Source organism: Myodes glareolus, chromosome 4 (genome assembly GCF_982192425.1).
Source record: "Myodes glareolus chromosome 4, mMyoGla1.1, whole genome shotgun sequence".
NCBI lineage: Eukaryota > Metazoa > Chordata > Mammalia > Rodentia > Cricetidae > Myodes > Myodes glareolus.
In genome coordinates this window covers 33,889,519-33,904,210 of record NC_142029.1, presented here as the reverse complement: position 1 = coordinate 33,904,210, position 14,692 = coordinate 33,889,519, and the positions used below count along the sequence as shown (strand labels likewise).

The following is a 14,692-nucleotide window of genomic DNA, read 5'->3' as shown; positions in this document are numbered from 1 at the left end:
GAAACTAATAGAGTAAAAAACAAACAAAAGTCCAGATGGTGGTGGCGCATGCCTTTAATTCCAGCATTCAGGAGGCAGAGGCAGGCAGATCTCTGTGAGGCAGGCCTGGTCTACAGAGCAAGTTCCAGGACAGGCACCACAGCTGCACAGAGAAAAGAAACCCTGTCTCCAAAAATGAAAACAAAAACAAAAACAAACAAAAAAATCAAGATTTTAGTACCTGAGGAAAAGTAAGGAAACGTCAAGGATACTAACTTTCAATTCAGTTTCCTGACCTTCAATTTCCCTTTAGCTTTTTGACTACCATTGAATTGATACAAATTCTTAGTCCCACACAAGGAGTGACCAGAAAGCCCCACAAGCTCCAAAGACCTGAGTACGACAGCCAGTGTTAGGATGCGCACACTGCATTCAGTGCTGCTGTGGAACAGCGGCTGACACTCAAGAACCCTAAGGTATGACACACCTGAAAGCAACCTATCCTTATACTACTTCAGACAAATGTTACAGTCTGCTATAATTAAAGACATGTTCTCTATAATGAGATGACAACATAGTATTAGGCAAGTTTCAAGTTGAAATTTATGATTTACACTCAGCACAGAAGCTATGGTTTCTCTCTCTCTTAAAACCCTACTTCAATTTTTCCTCTAGTGCCAAAATTCTTCAAATATTAAGAAAGAAAAGGTGGAATTCCTTTTTTTTTAATGGCACTACAAAGAAAATAAACTGGACTTAGTGGTGCCACCTTTAAGACAGAGGCAGGTGGCTCTCTGGGAGTTGAGACCAGTCTGGTTTACACAGCAAGTTTCAATCCAGCCAGGGCTATAAAGTGAGATTCTGCTTGTTTGCTTGCTTGTGTGCTTGTTTGTTATTAAAGAAAAGAGGGAGTTTAGGTTTCCAGAAGATTATTTTAAATTAGAGTATATATTTCTACTGAGAAGAATTTCTCAACACAAAATAAAGGCATTGAAGGTATCTTCCAGAAGTGGGGCATCCAGTCTCCCTGCCCTTGAGGTAATGTGCATACAAGGTGCTATTTTTAAAGATGAATGTGAATGTCCTACCCCATGAACAAATGCCAATTCTCACCAAGGAGACTTGGATTCTGAAATTTTCTAAAATTGATTTAACACATGAAAAGATTTACGTACAAAGCTGCTCATCGGAGCAACTGACTTCTAACAGTGAAAAGGACTTGCAGTATAAAAATCATGATATCTTCATATGTTAGAATACATACTAAATTATTAATTCATATATAATGATACAAAAACTTAAAATATATTGTTTTTAAATCATTAGAAGTTATTAAAATACTTTAGAAATCATTGTTATTTATGTGATAGAAAGACTTAAAGAAGCAAATTGCAATGAGATTGTAACTCAGTACTTGCTCTATACAAAGCCCTATATATGATTTTTAGCATCACAAAAAATTTGATCATGAAAATCTTATTGGTATTTAACTTTCTCCCTTTAACTATTATAAATTATCTACAATGCATCTTTTTTCCTTTTCTTTTCTTTCTTTTTTGAGACAGAGTTTCTCTATGAATCCCTTGCTGTCTTGAAACTCAATCTGTAGACTAGGCTGGTGGCCTAGAACTCAGAGATTCACCTGCCTCTGTCTCCCATGGACTGGAATTAAAAGCTGCACTACCACTGTTTGACTACCTACACTGTCTCTTTTGTTTATTTTTCTGTGGGGAGCAGAACAGTGCTGGAGATTGAGCTCGGGGACTGTGGCTTCACACATGGTGGGCAAACACCCTGTCCCTGAGCTCTATCTCCAGACCCTATGACAGGGTCTCACCAGGTTGCCCTGCATGACTTGAACTGCCTCAGCTTGTCAAACAGCTGGAACTACAGTCCTAGCCACCATACTGGCTCATAGGGTTTTATGTTTATGAAACATGTCCTGCTCTCAAGTCAACTAATTTTTACAAGTAATCTCTGCTTCTGTTTTTAACTATTTCTACTTTTCCCTCCTACCCTAATCTAACTCTTAAGGTCTGGGCACTGGCTTCAGGGTAATGGTTTGTTTACCTTGGCCCCCAAAGGACATTTGGCAATGCCCTACAATACAAAGAACAGACATTTGAGGGAAAAAAAATTATCCAATTTACTGTTAGTACAAAGGTTGAGAAATCCTACTCTGGGACAGAAAACAAGATAGAAATAGGAGTACACTAAAATGCAATTGTCATCTATCGTAAATCTAACTTTTTTCACTTGGAAAATAAGAAATATCCACTCAAATTATAAAAGACTTCATCCACAATTTGATCCAAATTCACATTACTGAAATACACATGCTCTGATTTTATGGTAAACATCTGCAGAAATCCTAACCTAAGTAGGTAGGTAGTTTGTCAAACTGTGTTTTTCTTAGTCTTGACAGATAGAGACCAGTTCTGTATGAATGTCTAAGTACTAATACAACATGTTTTCAAGTACGGATGATCTCTTACTATGTTAGATACAGCCAAAGATAAAGAAAACTAAGAGGAGTGAACTAGTCTAGGCTAACCAGTTTGAAAACTAACCTAAAACAAAAGTGCTTGTTCATGCACACAGAAAATGATTATGCAAACTCCTAAAAATTACTTCCTATGATGTCAGATTCAGGGAGTGGTAAGAAAGGAAAGGTGCAGGGTTTGACCAAGTAAAGCACACACACACACACACAGAGTGCTAAGGAATGGTTCCTCCAATAGCAATATATCTTAGCTCATTACAGGGGTGTATGTGTGCTCAGCTATAACAAACTCTCACTGAGCAGCAGGGACTTACAAATAACAGGGACATAAAGAAGATGGGGAGAGAGAACAGAAGACATACCACCATCAGAGATGAACTGAGCAATTTGGACAGTCAAAGAAAAGAAGTTGTACAACAGGGAGTCTACAAAGTTCTGTTGGTAGGTGCCTGCCTAGCATGCACAAGGCCCTGAGTTTGGCTCCCAGCAGTGCACAAAGGGGCTATGGTGGTGCACACTGTAAACCCAGCACTGGGAAGTAGAGGCAGGAGGATCAGAACTTCAAGGTCATCCTTGGCTACACAACAAATTTGAGGGCAGCCTGAGATCATGAGACCATGTCTCAAAAGAAAGAGGGAGAAATTGTGCAAATGTATCACTGGGTGAAAATGAGGGAAGAGAATACTGTGCACAAGCAAATCTATGAAGAAAGTAAGAGGAAATATGCAATGCTGAGGAAATACAGCAGAAAAAATTAGCAACATACAATTCACCAAGTCCTCGCAGACTGGGTAAACGGTATGTTTTACACCTTCAGTTTCTGATATCTTATTACTAACTTTGCTTGTATAGATTTCCCATAGCTATATTCTCATAGATTATTTTCTAGGGGGGAATATATTTAATACCTTGGTTAGGTTAAAAAACAAACTTTTCACTTCACTCAAAGATCAGAAATAGTAGAATTTGATCACCATCATTTTTGGTGATCTATTCATAGATGACATTGATTGAGGACGATTTGTCATTTTGTCTACTCAGCACTATTCCTTGTTAAGGAGAATGGCTCTCAGCCATCCCATAAGGTCATAGTGAGACTACCAATCACAATGCCTGTCCTCCTTCAAGCCTCTGGGCAAGCATAAACTTGATCACTCATAGTATTCTTCCCACACTTCCAACAGGGTGTTGTGAAAGGAATGAGCACATGACTCTAAGAAAGGGCAAGAAGAACTTCTCTACCAGGCTTTCTTCCCCGAGGCCCAGAGCTGTGCAATCAAGTGATCCACAGACCCTGCACTCTAGTCACAGTTGTCCTGAAGATGAAAACAATGTCAGACAGCACACGAGAGTCAGTGACCCACAGTCCCAAAGATACACCTGCACTGCTAATCTTTAACTTTCAGGTCACACAAGTGAATAAAATTCCTTTCTTGTTTTGAAAAGGTTTTCTTTTACTTCCAACTAAATGAACTCTACAGGGCTAGATGGCTCAGAGGTTAAGTGTGCTTACTGCTCTTGCAGGGGACCTAGGTTCAGCTCCTAGTACCTAAATCAGGTGGCTCACAATTACCTGTAACTCCAGTTCCAGGAGATACAATAAATATCCTCTGACATCCAAGACTTGCACAAACTTTGTTCACATAAACTCATGCAGAGGTGTGTAGGCACACACACACACACACACACACACACACACACACACAAACAAAAATGAATAAATAAACATTTAAATTAGTTCTAGTTGGCTAATTTCTTAACTCTGCCAAAGAAAGGTTTGGGGTTTGACAGTTTGGTATATTCAGAATGCCATTCATGAGGAGGGCTGTGAAGGCACACAACTTTAATCCCAGCACTTGGAAGGCAAAGACAAGTGGATCTCTGTGAGCTCCACCTCTGTGAGGGCAGCCTGGTCTACAGAGCAAGTTCTAGGAGAGCTAGAGCTATACAGAGAAATCCTGTCTTACAAAAACGAAATTAAAAGAGAGAGAGAGAGAGAGAAAGGAAGGAAGAGAAAAGGAAGAAATACCATGCGTAAACTACTCAGACTCTAACTTAGAAACTACAACTAGGTTGATATCATAACTTGAGGTACTCCATTACATAAGCATAAATCTGTATGTTTACAATAGAATTCATCTAAAATGATACATATTTATTTCAAATTCTAATAAGCTAACAGCTACTAAAGTAAGATGTTACAAATTTCTACTATTTTTTTTTTTTTTTGGTTTTCCGAGACAGGGTTTCTCTGTGGTTTTGGAGCCTGTCCTGGAACTAGCTCTTGTAGACCAGGCTGGCCTCGAACTCACCTAGATCCGCCTGCCTCTGCCTCCCGAGTGCTGGGATTAAAGGTGTGCGCCACCACCGCCCGGCTTCTACTATGTTTTTGAATTTTTTAAAAGTTACTATCACATTTATCTATTTGTATGAGTATGTGCATGCACATGCCAGAGTACACATAGAGGTCAGGGTACAACTTGAGAGATTCAATTCTCTATTCTACCATGGAGGTCTTGAGGATTGAGTTTAGGTTGTAAGCTCAGTGACAAGTGCCCTTAACAACCAAACTATGTTGCTGGCCAAATTTCTAATTCTTGATGTTTCTAGACCACCTGTATTTTTCAAGTTCTATCCCTCTTATATGTCTAGCTTCTTTTTTTGTCTGACCATTCCATTCTGAAATTTCTCTAGTTTAGCTATATATTTGCAAGAAACAAATCATAGTTGGGCACGGCAGCTCATGTGTGTAATTCCAATATTTAGGAGGAGGCTAAGGCAGGAGGACTCCCATGAATTTGAGGTCAGTCTAGGTGGATAAGTTCCAGAGTAGTCTGGGCTGTAGAGTAAGACCCCACACTGAAGGAAGGAAGGGTGGGAGGGAGGGAGGGAGGGCAGGCACACAGGCAGGCAAAGTGTGTTCCTCATTGGGCTTCTATTTTTCCTTTCTTTAAAAAGCTAAGATTTAAGCAACTGGTCCAGGAGTGGCACTCTTACTAGAGTTAGAACACTTCTGTAATCTTCAAGCCCCTGGACAATACACAGGACCTTCACAATTTAAGAGACATTGACAAATTTCTAGATCAACTCATCATCTCTTTGCTTTAATCAAGCAATTTAGCAATTATTTGATCAAGCAATTATTCTGAGTAATTTTCCATTTGCAGTCTCTAGGAACAGCTTCTAGTTTCCAAGGTGGAGCTACCAGCATGCCCTTATCTTAGCTCCTCTCCTTCTTATCCTATATCTAATCCTTCGCAGAATGTCTCTCAGGTTTATTTCCTTCTTTGAGAGCCTTTCTAAGCGTACCTCAGACTACCAGACCTCTGCAATTCACATTGCGGTCCCTGAAACAGCTCTCTTTTTGGTCTCCCTGGCTGCCAGTTCTCTCTATTACTCATCCTCTTCAACATGCCTTATTATGTGTTTACTTCTTTCATCACATTCTTATACTTTGCTTTTCATTTTTTCTCAGATAGTGTCTTGTTATATAGCTCAAGCCATTCTTGAACTTATGGTAAATCCTTGCCTTCCAAGTGCTAGATTACAAAAGGGCATCACTATGCCTGATCCATGTCATTCTTCTCTCTCTCTCTTTCTCTCTCTCTCACTCTCTCTCTCTCTCTCTCTCTCTCTCTCTCTCTCTCTCTCTCTCTCTTTGTTGTTGTTGTTGTTGTCATTTTTTGTGACAGGGTTTCTCTGCGTTGTAGCTCTGGCTGTCCTGGAATTCACTCTGTAGACCAGGCTAGCTTGAATTAACAGAGACCCACCTGCCTCTGCCTCCTGAATGCTGGGAATAAAGGTGTGCACCACCACCACCCCGCCATAATTTTCAATCTCTACCTCCTATTATTTAAGTATTCATTCATTCATTTAACAAATGAGAGCTGGACAAAACAGTATCTCAGAGGCTTATAGTACTACAACAATGTTACCATACATACAACTATAGTCAGATGAAATGTACCCAGGTCACTGAGACACAGAAAAAAGAAGATGCTAGCAGTGGTTCAGAATCCTAACAACTGGATGTCAAATGGAACCAGAATTGGTAAAGAAGTAAAATATAAGATCCAAGGGAAAGTATGCAGAAGTTCCGAACCTGTAGAACTAGAAGGGCACTGCCATTAACAAGACCAGGGACATCAGAAGAAAAAGTCATAGAGGGATCATGACTGAGGATGTACTTGCCAAACTCCAAATCACAACACAGGATCAAAGAATGGATTTCAACCCCAGAATATTAGAATCTCCAGGAGTGGTAGTTTGAGAGGACAATGCTATTGAATATCGAAACGAACTACACCAGAACACACAAACCCCTAGATTACATGGCTTCAGTGGGTATATAAGAAAATGTGGAAAAGGCAAATATGGCAGCAAGTATGAAATCTACTGTCCTACAAGGCTGTTTTGCTTTGGGAAAGTTTTAATGGCTTTGGAGTTTCCGTGTGATTTTTTTTCTTTCTTAAAATACTTAGCATCTTCATATATCCCAGGGACTTTTACTCAAATAGCTTTAGGTACCTTTGTATATTCTAAAGTACCCATGTGCTATCAATGGTATATATGGCTGATTAATATGCAATTAATTAAATTGCTGCAGGTGATCCTTCCAAGTCTCATTGATAAACTTAGTTCCACAATGCTGAACCTCTGAAGTTATTAAAAGCATCATTAGATGAGGTTGCCATACCGAAATCTACTGCCAAGTCAAGACTAACAACTCTCTTCAGGGCAATAACAACTGTCTGGTAGACCTAAAATCACACGACCCAGTGAATATACCAAAACTACCAAACCGGGAAGTTTAAATTGGTAAATTGTACAGTACAGAGGAACTCAATAACGCTGTATTTAAAAAAAAAAAACATTCAAAAGCTCCTTAGCAACACCTTCTGGGGAAAAAAAATCAACAAATATGTTTTAACCAAAATGTCAGCCTCAAGAAGCATTATATTCAGGCACTGAGTTACTACTCTTAAATATTTAAACTTCTAGAAATTTTTATGAAATGGAAACCCTGCTAAATTGTGATGACAAAATCATTATCATTTTAACTTAAGAAAATAAACTGACCAGCAGTCCCATGCCCTTCACTGTAATAGGAGCTGATCTGTATCACACATCAAAATCTGCCTTAAAGGTCTGCTGCCAACTTCTAAAGGGGCACTTTCATATTTAATCGCAACGGTCAATACTGCAATCAGTACTCTAGAGTCACTCTAGGCTTTGCCACATCCCGGAACACTTCCCATCCCCTGCTAACACATCTGCCTGCTGTTGTTAAGGTAACAGCAGGTTATTTACGCCCTCAGAGAGTCGAAGTGGCTCAAGAACATAAGAAGCAGACTGTGAACTCTATGAGGGAAAGGGCTGTGACTTGTCCACTGTTAGAAACTCTAAACATCAGGCAGAGTATCAGGATACTCAATAAATATCCCTGCCTGTCATTAAACTTAGGCCCACTCAGAGAATCGGCCCACAAATAACTATGGAACCAGGCTATTCTTCGGTATTTGTGACTTTAGGAGAAAGTCCCTAAAGTCCCAACCTCAGTTTCAGTGACTGAGTTAGTCTGTATCTAGAAAGACTAAAAGATTAACTTTATTACCCATAAAGCTGTGATGGAAACTCGGAACCTTCTCATTTAAAAATGGCAAGACCTTTCCCAATTTTTTTCCTACAAATTATCTTTTGGGCACAAAAACAGATCCAGAAGTCCAACAACTTACCACCCGATTTCTACTTATCAGCCTACGATTAGCAGGTTCAGGATGGGACTGATGGCCAAGGCCTTGGAAGGGGCCAGACAGGACAGAACAATGTAACTAAGCAATGTTTACAGACTGACAGCTCTTCACAGGAACATACCTGATACTTGTATCTACCTATACATTAATTGTAAGGATTAAATGAGATAATATTTGCAAAGCACTTACAAGTGTACTATATAAGTTAATAAGGTAACTCTCAATCAGTTTCCAGTGATAGTCACTCAGATCTTAGAGAGCTACGATGCCGAAAGAAATTACTAGGTTTAGAGAAACATTCTAATTGTACACTTCTTACATCTAGGACTAGAAAGAAAGAGGTACCAGGTTCATGCAAGCTCCTCATTTCATGGCTGGAAGAAATTAATCAGATAACTCATAATTGTTGAAAAACATTATAAATATAAAGCTTTCACAATTGGTATTAAATTTGGTTCTCAAGGCCGGGTGGTAATGGTGCACTCCTTTAATACCAGCTCTTAGGAGGCAGAAGCAGGCAGATGTCCGAGTTCAAGACCGAGTTCCAGGTCCCAGAAACACAGAAAAACCCTGCCTCAAAAGAACAAAACAAAATGGTTCCTCACAACAGCTCCTAAGGAATGCAGGACAAGTGCAATTAACTCTATTGATTGTAAAAAAACCTGAACCAGAGAGGCTGCCCAAGGTCACACAGTTGGTGAAAAGGTCTAAAGCAGGAGCAGGATCTGGACGTCCCATCCAGACTTCTTTCCTGTAGGCTGCAACTTGGGTTCCGGGCCTACAGGAGTCGTGTGTGCAAGCAAAGATTTAAAATGCTAAAGGAAGAGTTCAGAGAGCTGGGGTTATCTATGTACAGCTGAGTGGTAAAGGGTTTGCCTGTGACGCTTGAGGCCGTACAATCTCCAGTGCCGGAGGGGAAGACAAAGAGACAGACAGAGATAAGAAGAGAGATTTTGGCACAGTTTTGAAAACGTGAACTGGAAAAGTTAAGACAATTCTTTTCAATGGAATTGGAGCTAATTAATAATCAATTGCTGGCAAAAACGCCCATTGAAACCATAATACAAGATCCCACGATTACATACACCACAACTAGCCAATACGGATTTTCTGAAGTCTCTCCAAAATACGCCATTCAGAGAGAGATTACCAGACTCAGAGAATATGGGCGTAGGTTTAAGACTGAAAAGACTGCCACTTCCCCTAAATGAAGACTAAAAGGGAAAGGTTCGCCGGAAAGGAGGGTGAGGACGCGGAGCTAACGAGGCTCTCGGGGATAACGCGCAGATTGCAAACTGCCAGCCACCGACGAGCCTGAGAATAAACTCGCCATCGCCTGGGCAGCATCTTCCCGAAGGCTCCGCACCCCAGGGCAATGGCAAGAACCCTGCGGCTAAAGGTGAAAGAGGACTAGCCCTGTCGTCTGCAGAATCCGAAATCATCTCCCCGAGAGGCTGCCCGGCGCAAACCGGCACAGGACGTTATTTTAAGCGCGCGGCCCCGGACAGCGGCCCGAGCATCTGTCCAAGAGCATCCCACCCGAAATGGGCCCAGGAGGCAGAGTAGGGAAGTGCAGCCGGGCAGGGAGATGCAGCCGGGCAGGGAGATGCAGCCGGGCAGGGAGGAGGCGCAGTCCCGCAGAACCCACCCCATGCTACAACCACCGACCCCCAGCGCGCGACCCCTCCCCAGGGCGCGGCCCCGCGTGCGGCGCGCGCGTTACCTTGGTGTAGAGCTCGGATGCGGCCATGGCGGGCCCAGTGCCGACGCCCCCCGCCTGGGCGGAGGCCGCAGCTCGCGTGGCGGCCGCCCGCGCGGGTGAATCGGCGGCAGCGGGCGGGGAGCAGGGGAAGGGCCGGGCAGGGCGGGCCGCGCTGGAGGGCGGGCGGGCCCGGGCAGGGCGGGGCGGGGCTCGTCAGGCGCTCGCTGGCGGCGGGCGGGCGGCAGTCAGGCGGTCATCACCTCCGGGCTCGCCGCGTGAGTCCGGTGCGCGTGCTCGGGGGCAACCGGGGAGCAGCCGGGGCCGCCTCGGTCTCCCCAGCCGCCCGTTCTCCACCGCCCTTGAGGTCTCCTCAGCAGCCTCGTGTCTTCAGCTTCCTCGGTTTCCTAAGCTGTTTCGCCTCCTCAGAGGTCTCCCGAGAGGCCTGGTCTCCGCAGCCTCCTCGGTCTCCTCAGCGGCCCTCGATGCTGCCGCCGCCGCCGCCGCCGCCCTGTGCATTGTGGGAGCGGGAGGAGGCTGCGCTCGAGCGTGGCCGCGGCGACTGCTCCCCGCTCTCTCGGGCTCACGCTGCCTCCCATCGGCGGCGGGCACCGAGCATCATCAACCTACGCGGCTGACATCCCAAACCCTCCTTGGCGGAGTCCCCCGTGACCGCGAACGTGGGATAGTGCGGGAGCGTCACCCGCGCGAGGGGCTGCAGAGGCAGGTGCTGTTAGAGTGGCCGCGCGGACCCGGGAATTTGAAAGCTACTCCCCCCCAGGCCCAGCTATTTCTAGGAAGAAGACTTAGGGTAGGGAAGGGTTCATGGAAGGCATCTCTATAACCTGCAACTCCAGAAGAACCGTGCTGGCTGCAGGGCTGGGAAGCTGAGCCTTACATCACCCGGAATTGGAGTTGAAGGATGCCCAGGATCCTGCTTAACTTGGGTCTGCAACAGGGTCGCTTGGTGATGGAAGAACATAAGGTGGGCTCTAACACCCAGAAACTCTAATGAACCTGAAAACAAGACGGCCCTGCCGCCACCTTACACCTGTCTGTATGCTTGCATGAGTTCGCTCACCTTTGAGAACAAGAACTCCTTCGCTCTGCTCACCTCTTAGGCTCGGTGGTACTACCTGAGGCTGATCTTGAAACCACCTGGAAAAGGCAGCAGACTAAAAGAAATTCAAGTGCTTGCAACCTTGACTCAGTCTACTTGGTGTGCTTACACAGGCACAGGAATGTGGTCCTTTCATCCCAACCTGCAGTGTCTCTCCGCCCACACTTTCACACATACTTTGTTGTAGGAGGCCACTTGCTCATTCCTGCGGCTCAGACCCAAAATAACCACACAGAACCTGTATTAATTAAATCACTGCTTGGCCTGTTAGCTCTAGCTTCTTATTGGCTAGCTCTTATATCTTAATTTAACCCATTTCTATTAATCTGTGTATCCCCACGTGGCTGTGGCTTACTGGCTAAAGTTCCCAGCATCTGTCTCAGGTGGTGGATCCATGACGTCTCTATGACTCTGCCCTTCTTTCAGTATTTAGCCTAGCTTTCCCTGCATACCTAAGTTCAGCCTTACTATAGGTCCAAAGCAGTTTCCTTATTAATTTATGGTAATCACAGCTCACATAGAGGACTCCCACATCACAATACTTGGAATAATCTTTCAAATTTTCAACCTTTTGGGGTGCCCATCTTTCTTATTTCTTTAAACTGTAAGTGGTAGCCAGTGCCTTGGCCCCACGTTGGGCGCCACTCTGTTTTAATGAGGCGCGATGGGCCGCATCCCACCACCTGAATCCCAGCAGCCCGACTAGCTTAGCCCCCGAAATAATTACACAGAAACTGTATTCATTTAAACATTGCGTGGCCCATTATATCTAGCCTCTTCTTGGCTAACTCTCACATCTTGCTTTAACCCATATCTAGTAACCTGTGTATCACCACAGGGTCATGGCTTACCGGGGAGATTCTAACCTATGTCCGTCTTGCGTTGGAGAATCATGGCTCTACCACACTGCCTTCTTTTTCCCAGCATCCAGTTCTGTCTTCCCCGCCTATCTAAGTTCTGCCCTATCTAAAAGCCAAGGCAGTTTTCTTTATTCAACCAATGAACGCAATACATAGAAGACCCTCCTATACCAGTGCCTGTCATGAATACTGGAACCAAATTTAGTTTGGTTCCTTGGTTTTTAAGATGGGTCTCACTAAGTAGCCCAGGCTGGCTTTGAACTCTCCATCCTCCTGCCTCTGCCTTGCAAGTGCTGATATTTTAGAAATGTGATTCTGAGCCCAGTCCAATCAAGGTGATGTTTTGTTTATTCTATAACAAATAAAGCCTGCCTGAAGATCAGAGAACAAAGCTAAGTCACTAATTAGCCATAGAGGCCAGGCCATAGTGGCACACAACTTTAATCCCAGGTTGACTCAGGAGACAGAGACAGACAAATCTCCATGGGTTCAAGGTCACCCCGGTTACTTGAGATTGAATCTGTCTAAAAGAGAAACAGAGCTCACACAAAGGTGATCCCAGAACTTTGGGATCATGTGCCTTTAATCCCCGCACTAGTGAGGTGGAGACAGGAGTGGTGTGGCTGGGTGGAGAGAGGAATACAAGGAAGGAAGAGAGAGCAGCTCAGAGCAGTCTGAGGATTGAGGCATTCTGAGGATGCGTAGGGACAGGATCACCCCTTTGGTCTGAGCATTGGTAGAGGTAAGAACTCTAGTGGCTAGACACCCTGCTTCTCTTATCCTTCAGCTTTCATCCCCTGATAGATGATTACAAGTTTTCTTATTAAGACCAATTAGAATTCAGGTTACCAAGGTCAGTGCACAAGGTTGGCCCCATGCTTGTGTCTGAGCTTGAGGAATGACTATTTGAAGACTATTCACTAACGGGAAGACAGAGTGAGTCTTCAGTTTCTATAACTCAGCCCTCTCCCCCATTAGCTCACAATCCTGCAGTTTTTTTAGAATGCCCCAGAGAATGGCTACAGATCCCTGCACTGAAATCGTGTCACTTTGATGTTTCTGGATTCCATCCTTTCATTGTCCAGCTGTGACAAGAGACAAGATGCGCTTTTGACCAGCAGAACATAAAGCATAGACTTGAGATTTGGGAGATTTAGCTCCTTTTTCTTATACTTCCTTCATGCTGTACAAGGTGCCTGTTTACCCTCCAGATGATACCTACCTGTCAGAACTGTTGAGAAATGTTGTGTATGATGGAGGAAAACTTATACACCCAAAACAAAACCCCAAGAGATTTTAGAAAAGTGATTTTTTTACAAGAACAAAAAGAATATTGGGGGCTGGAGAGATGGCTCAGTGGTTAAGAGCACTGGCTGCTCTTCCAGAGGTTCTGAGTTCAATTCCCAGCAACCACATGGTGGCTCACAACCATCTGTAATGAGATCTGGCACCCTCTTCTAGTGTGCAGGCATACACGCAGACAGATACTGTATACATAATAAATAAATAAATATTTTTAAAAAAAGAATATTGGAATGATAATTTTCAAACACATGCATTCAATCACCCAGATGTTTGAGGACAAAGTAAGAGAATGGGGAGATGAGGAAGAGGAGCAAGGTTTTCTCTCTTGGTAGTGATGGGGTAAAGTCTCTTTGTGAAGCTAGGGCTGACCTGGAACCATCTTGTCTTTCTCTCCTAAGTACGGGGAGTACTGGAATTACAGGTGCATGCCGCCATATACAGTTGGGAAATGGGTTTCTGACCACCAACCCCTTGCTTCATTCAGGAAAAGAAGAGACTTCAAACAAATCCCAGGCAACTGGCAGTGGGCATTCTGATGGATGGACTCTTCTATCTTCTGCATATATATTCCAAAGCACTCTGTCATTAGTAAGGTCTGAAAATCAGGAGTAAGGTCCACACTTCAAAAAATAGGCATAAGGTATTTAAATTTTGTTGTAAATTGATAAATTTTTCAGCTATTACTTTATAATAATAAAACATTATTATTTTCTTGTGGGCTGTTTTCAAATGAAAACACTGTCCAAGTTTAAATGAAAAACAAACAAAAACAAAGCCTTTCCTCCAAGGTTCAGGTGCCCCTTGACTTTCTCTTTTTGACTTAAGTGAGGCATGTCCTGACAAACTCATTATAAATTAGAAATACTGTTAATTTGAAGTGCATTTAGTGCACCTAACCCACCGAACAACAGCAGCATAGCTTAGCCTCACCTATCTTGAACCAGCTCAGAACACTTGAATTAGCCTCTTGTTTGGCAAAGTCATCTAATGTAAAGCATAGCTAGTGACAGTGGTGAATACCTCAGGAAATTGATTGCATACTTGTCAAAAAATGTTGGCAACTGTAGTAGAGGCATCAGTCATTTATTTTGGTAATGCCCTCGCTGACTGGGAGTTACAGTTTACAACTGCTTAACAATATAAAGCAGATCTAACTGAATGGCACTATGTTGAAAAAAAAGAATAAAATTCAAAAATTCAGGACTAGAGAGATGGCTCAGTGGTTAAAAGCATTGACTGCTAATTCCTGTGAGTTCAATACCCAGCACCCCCATGTTGGCTCACAACTGTCTCTGATTACGATTCTAGGGAATCTGATACCATTTTCTGACCTCCATGGATACCAGGCACACAGACATACATGCAGGTAAATACATATAAAATAACTTTTTAGTATAAAACTGGGGTGGTAGCAAGTGTTACAGCACTTGCCTTGCAAGTATGAGGCCCTGGGTTCCACTCCAATACCACCAA

At 43.4% G+C, this 14,692-nt stretch overlaps 1 protein-coding gene across 4 annotated transcripts in view; it reads right to left on the bottom strand.

The window, feature by feature from the left end:
* The window catches only part of Myo5a (myosin VA), a 151,567-nt gene extending 141,490 nt beyond the window's left edge, over positions 1-10,077 (bottom strand). For all 4 annotated transcript variants that reach the window (XM_048423030.3, XM_048423033.3, XM_085689389.2 and 1 more), the window contains exon 1: positions 9,959-10,077. In XM_048423030.3, the coding sequence (XP_048278987.3) occupies positions 9,959-9,985 (27 nt within the window). In that variant the 5' untranslated portion in view covers positions 9,986-10,077. The remainder of the gene's footprint in view (positions 1-9,958) is intronic.
* Positions 10,078-14,692: the final 4,615 nt, after the last annotated feature.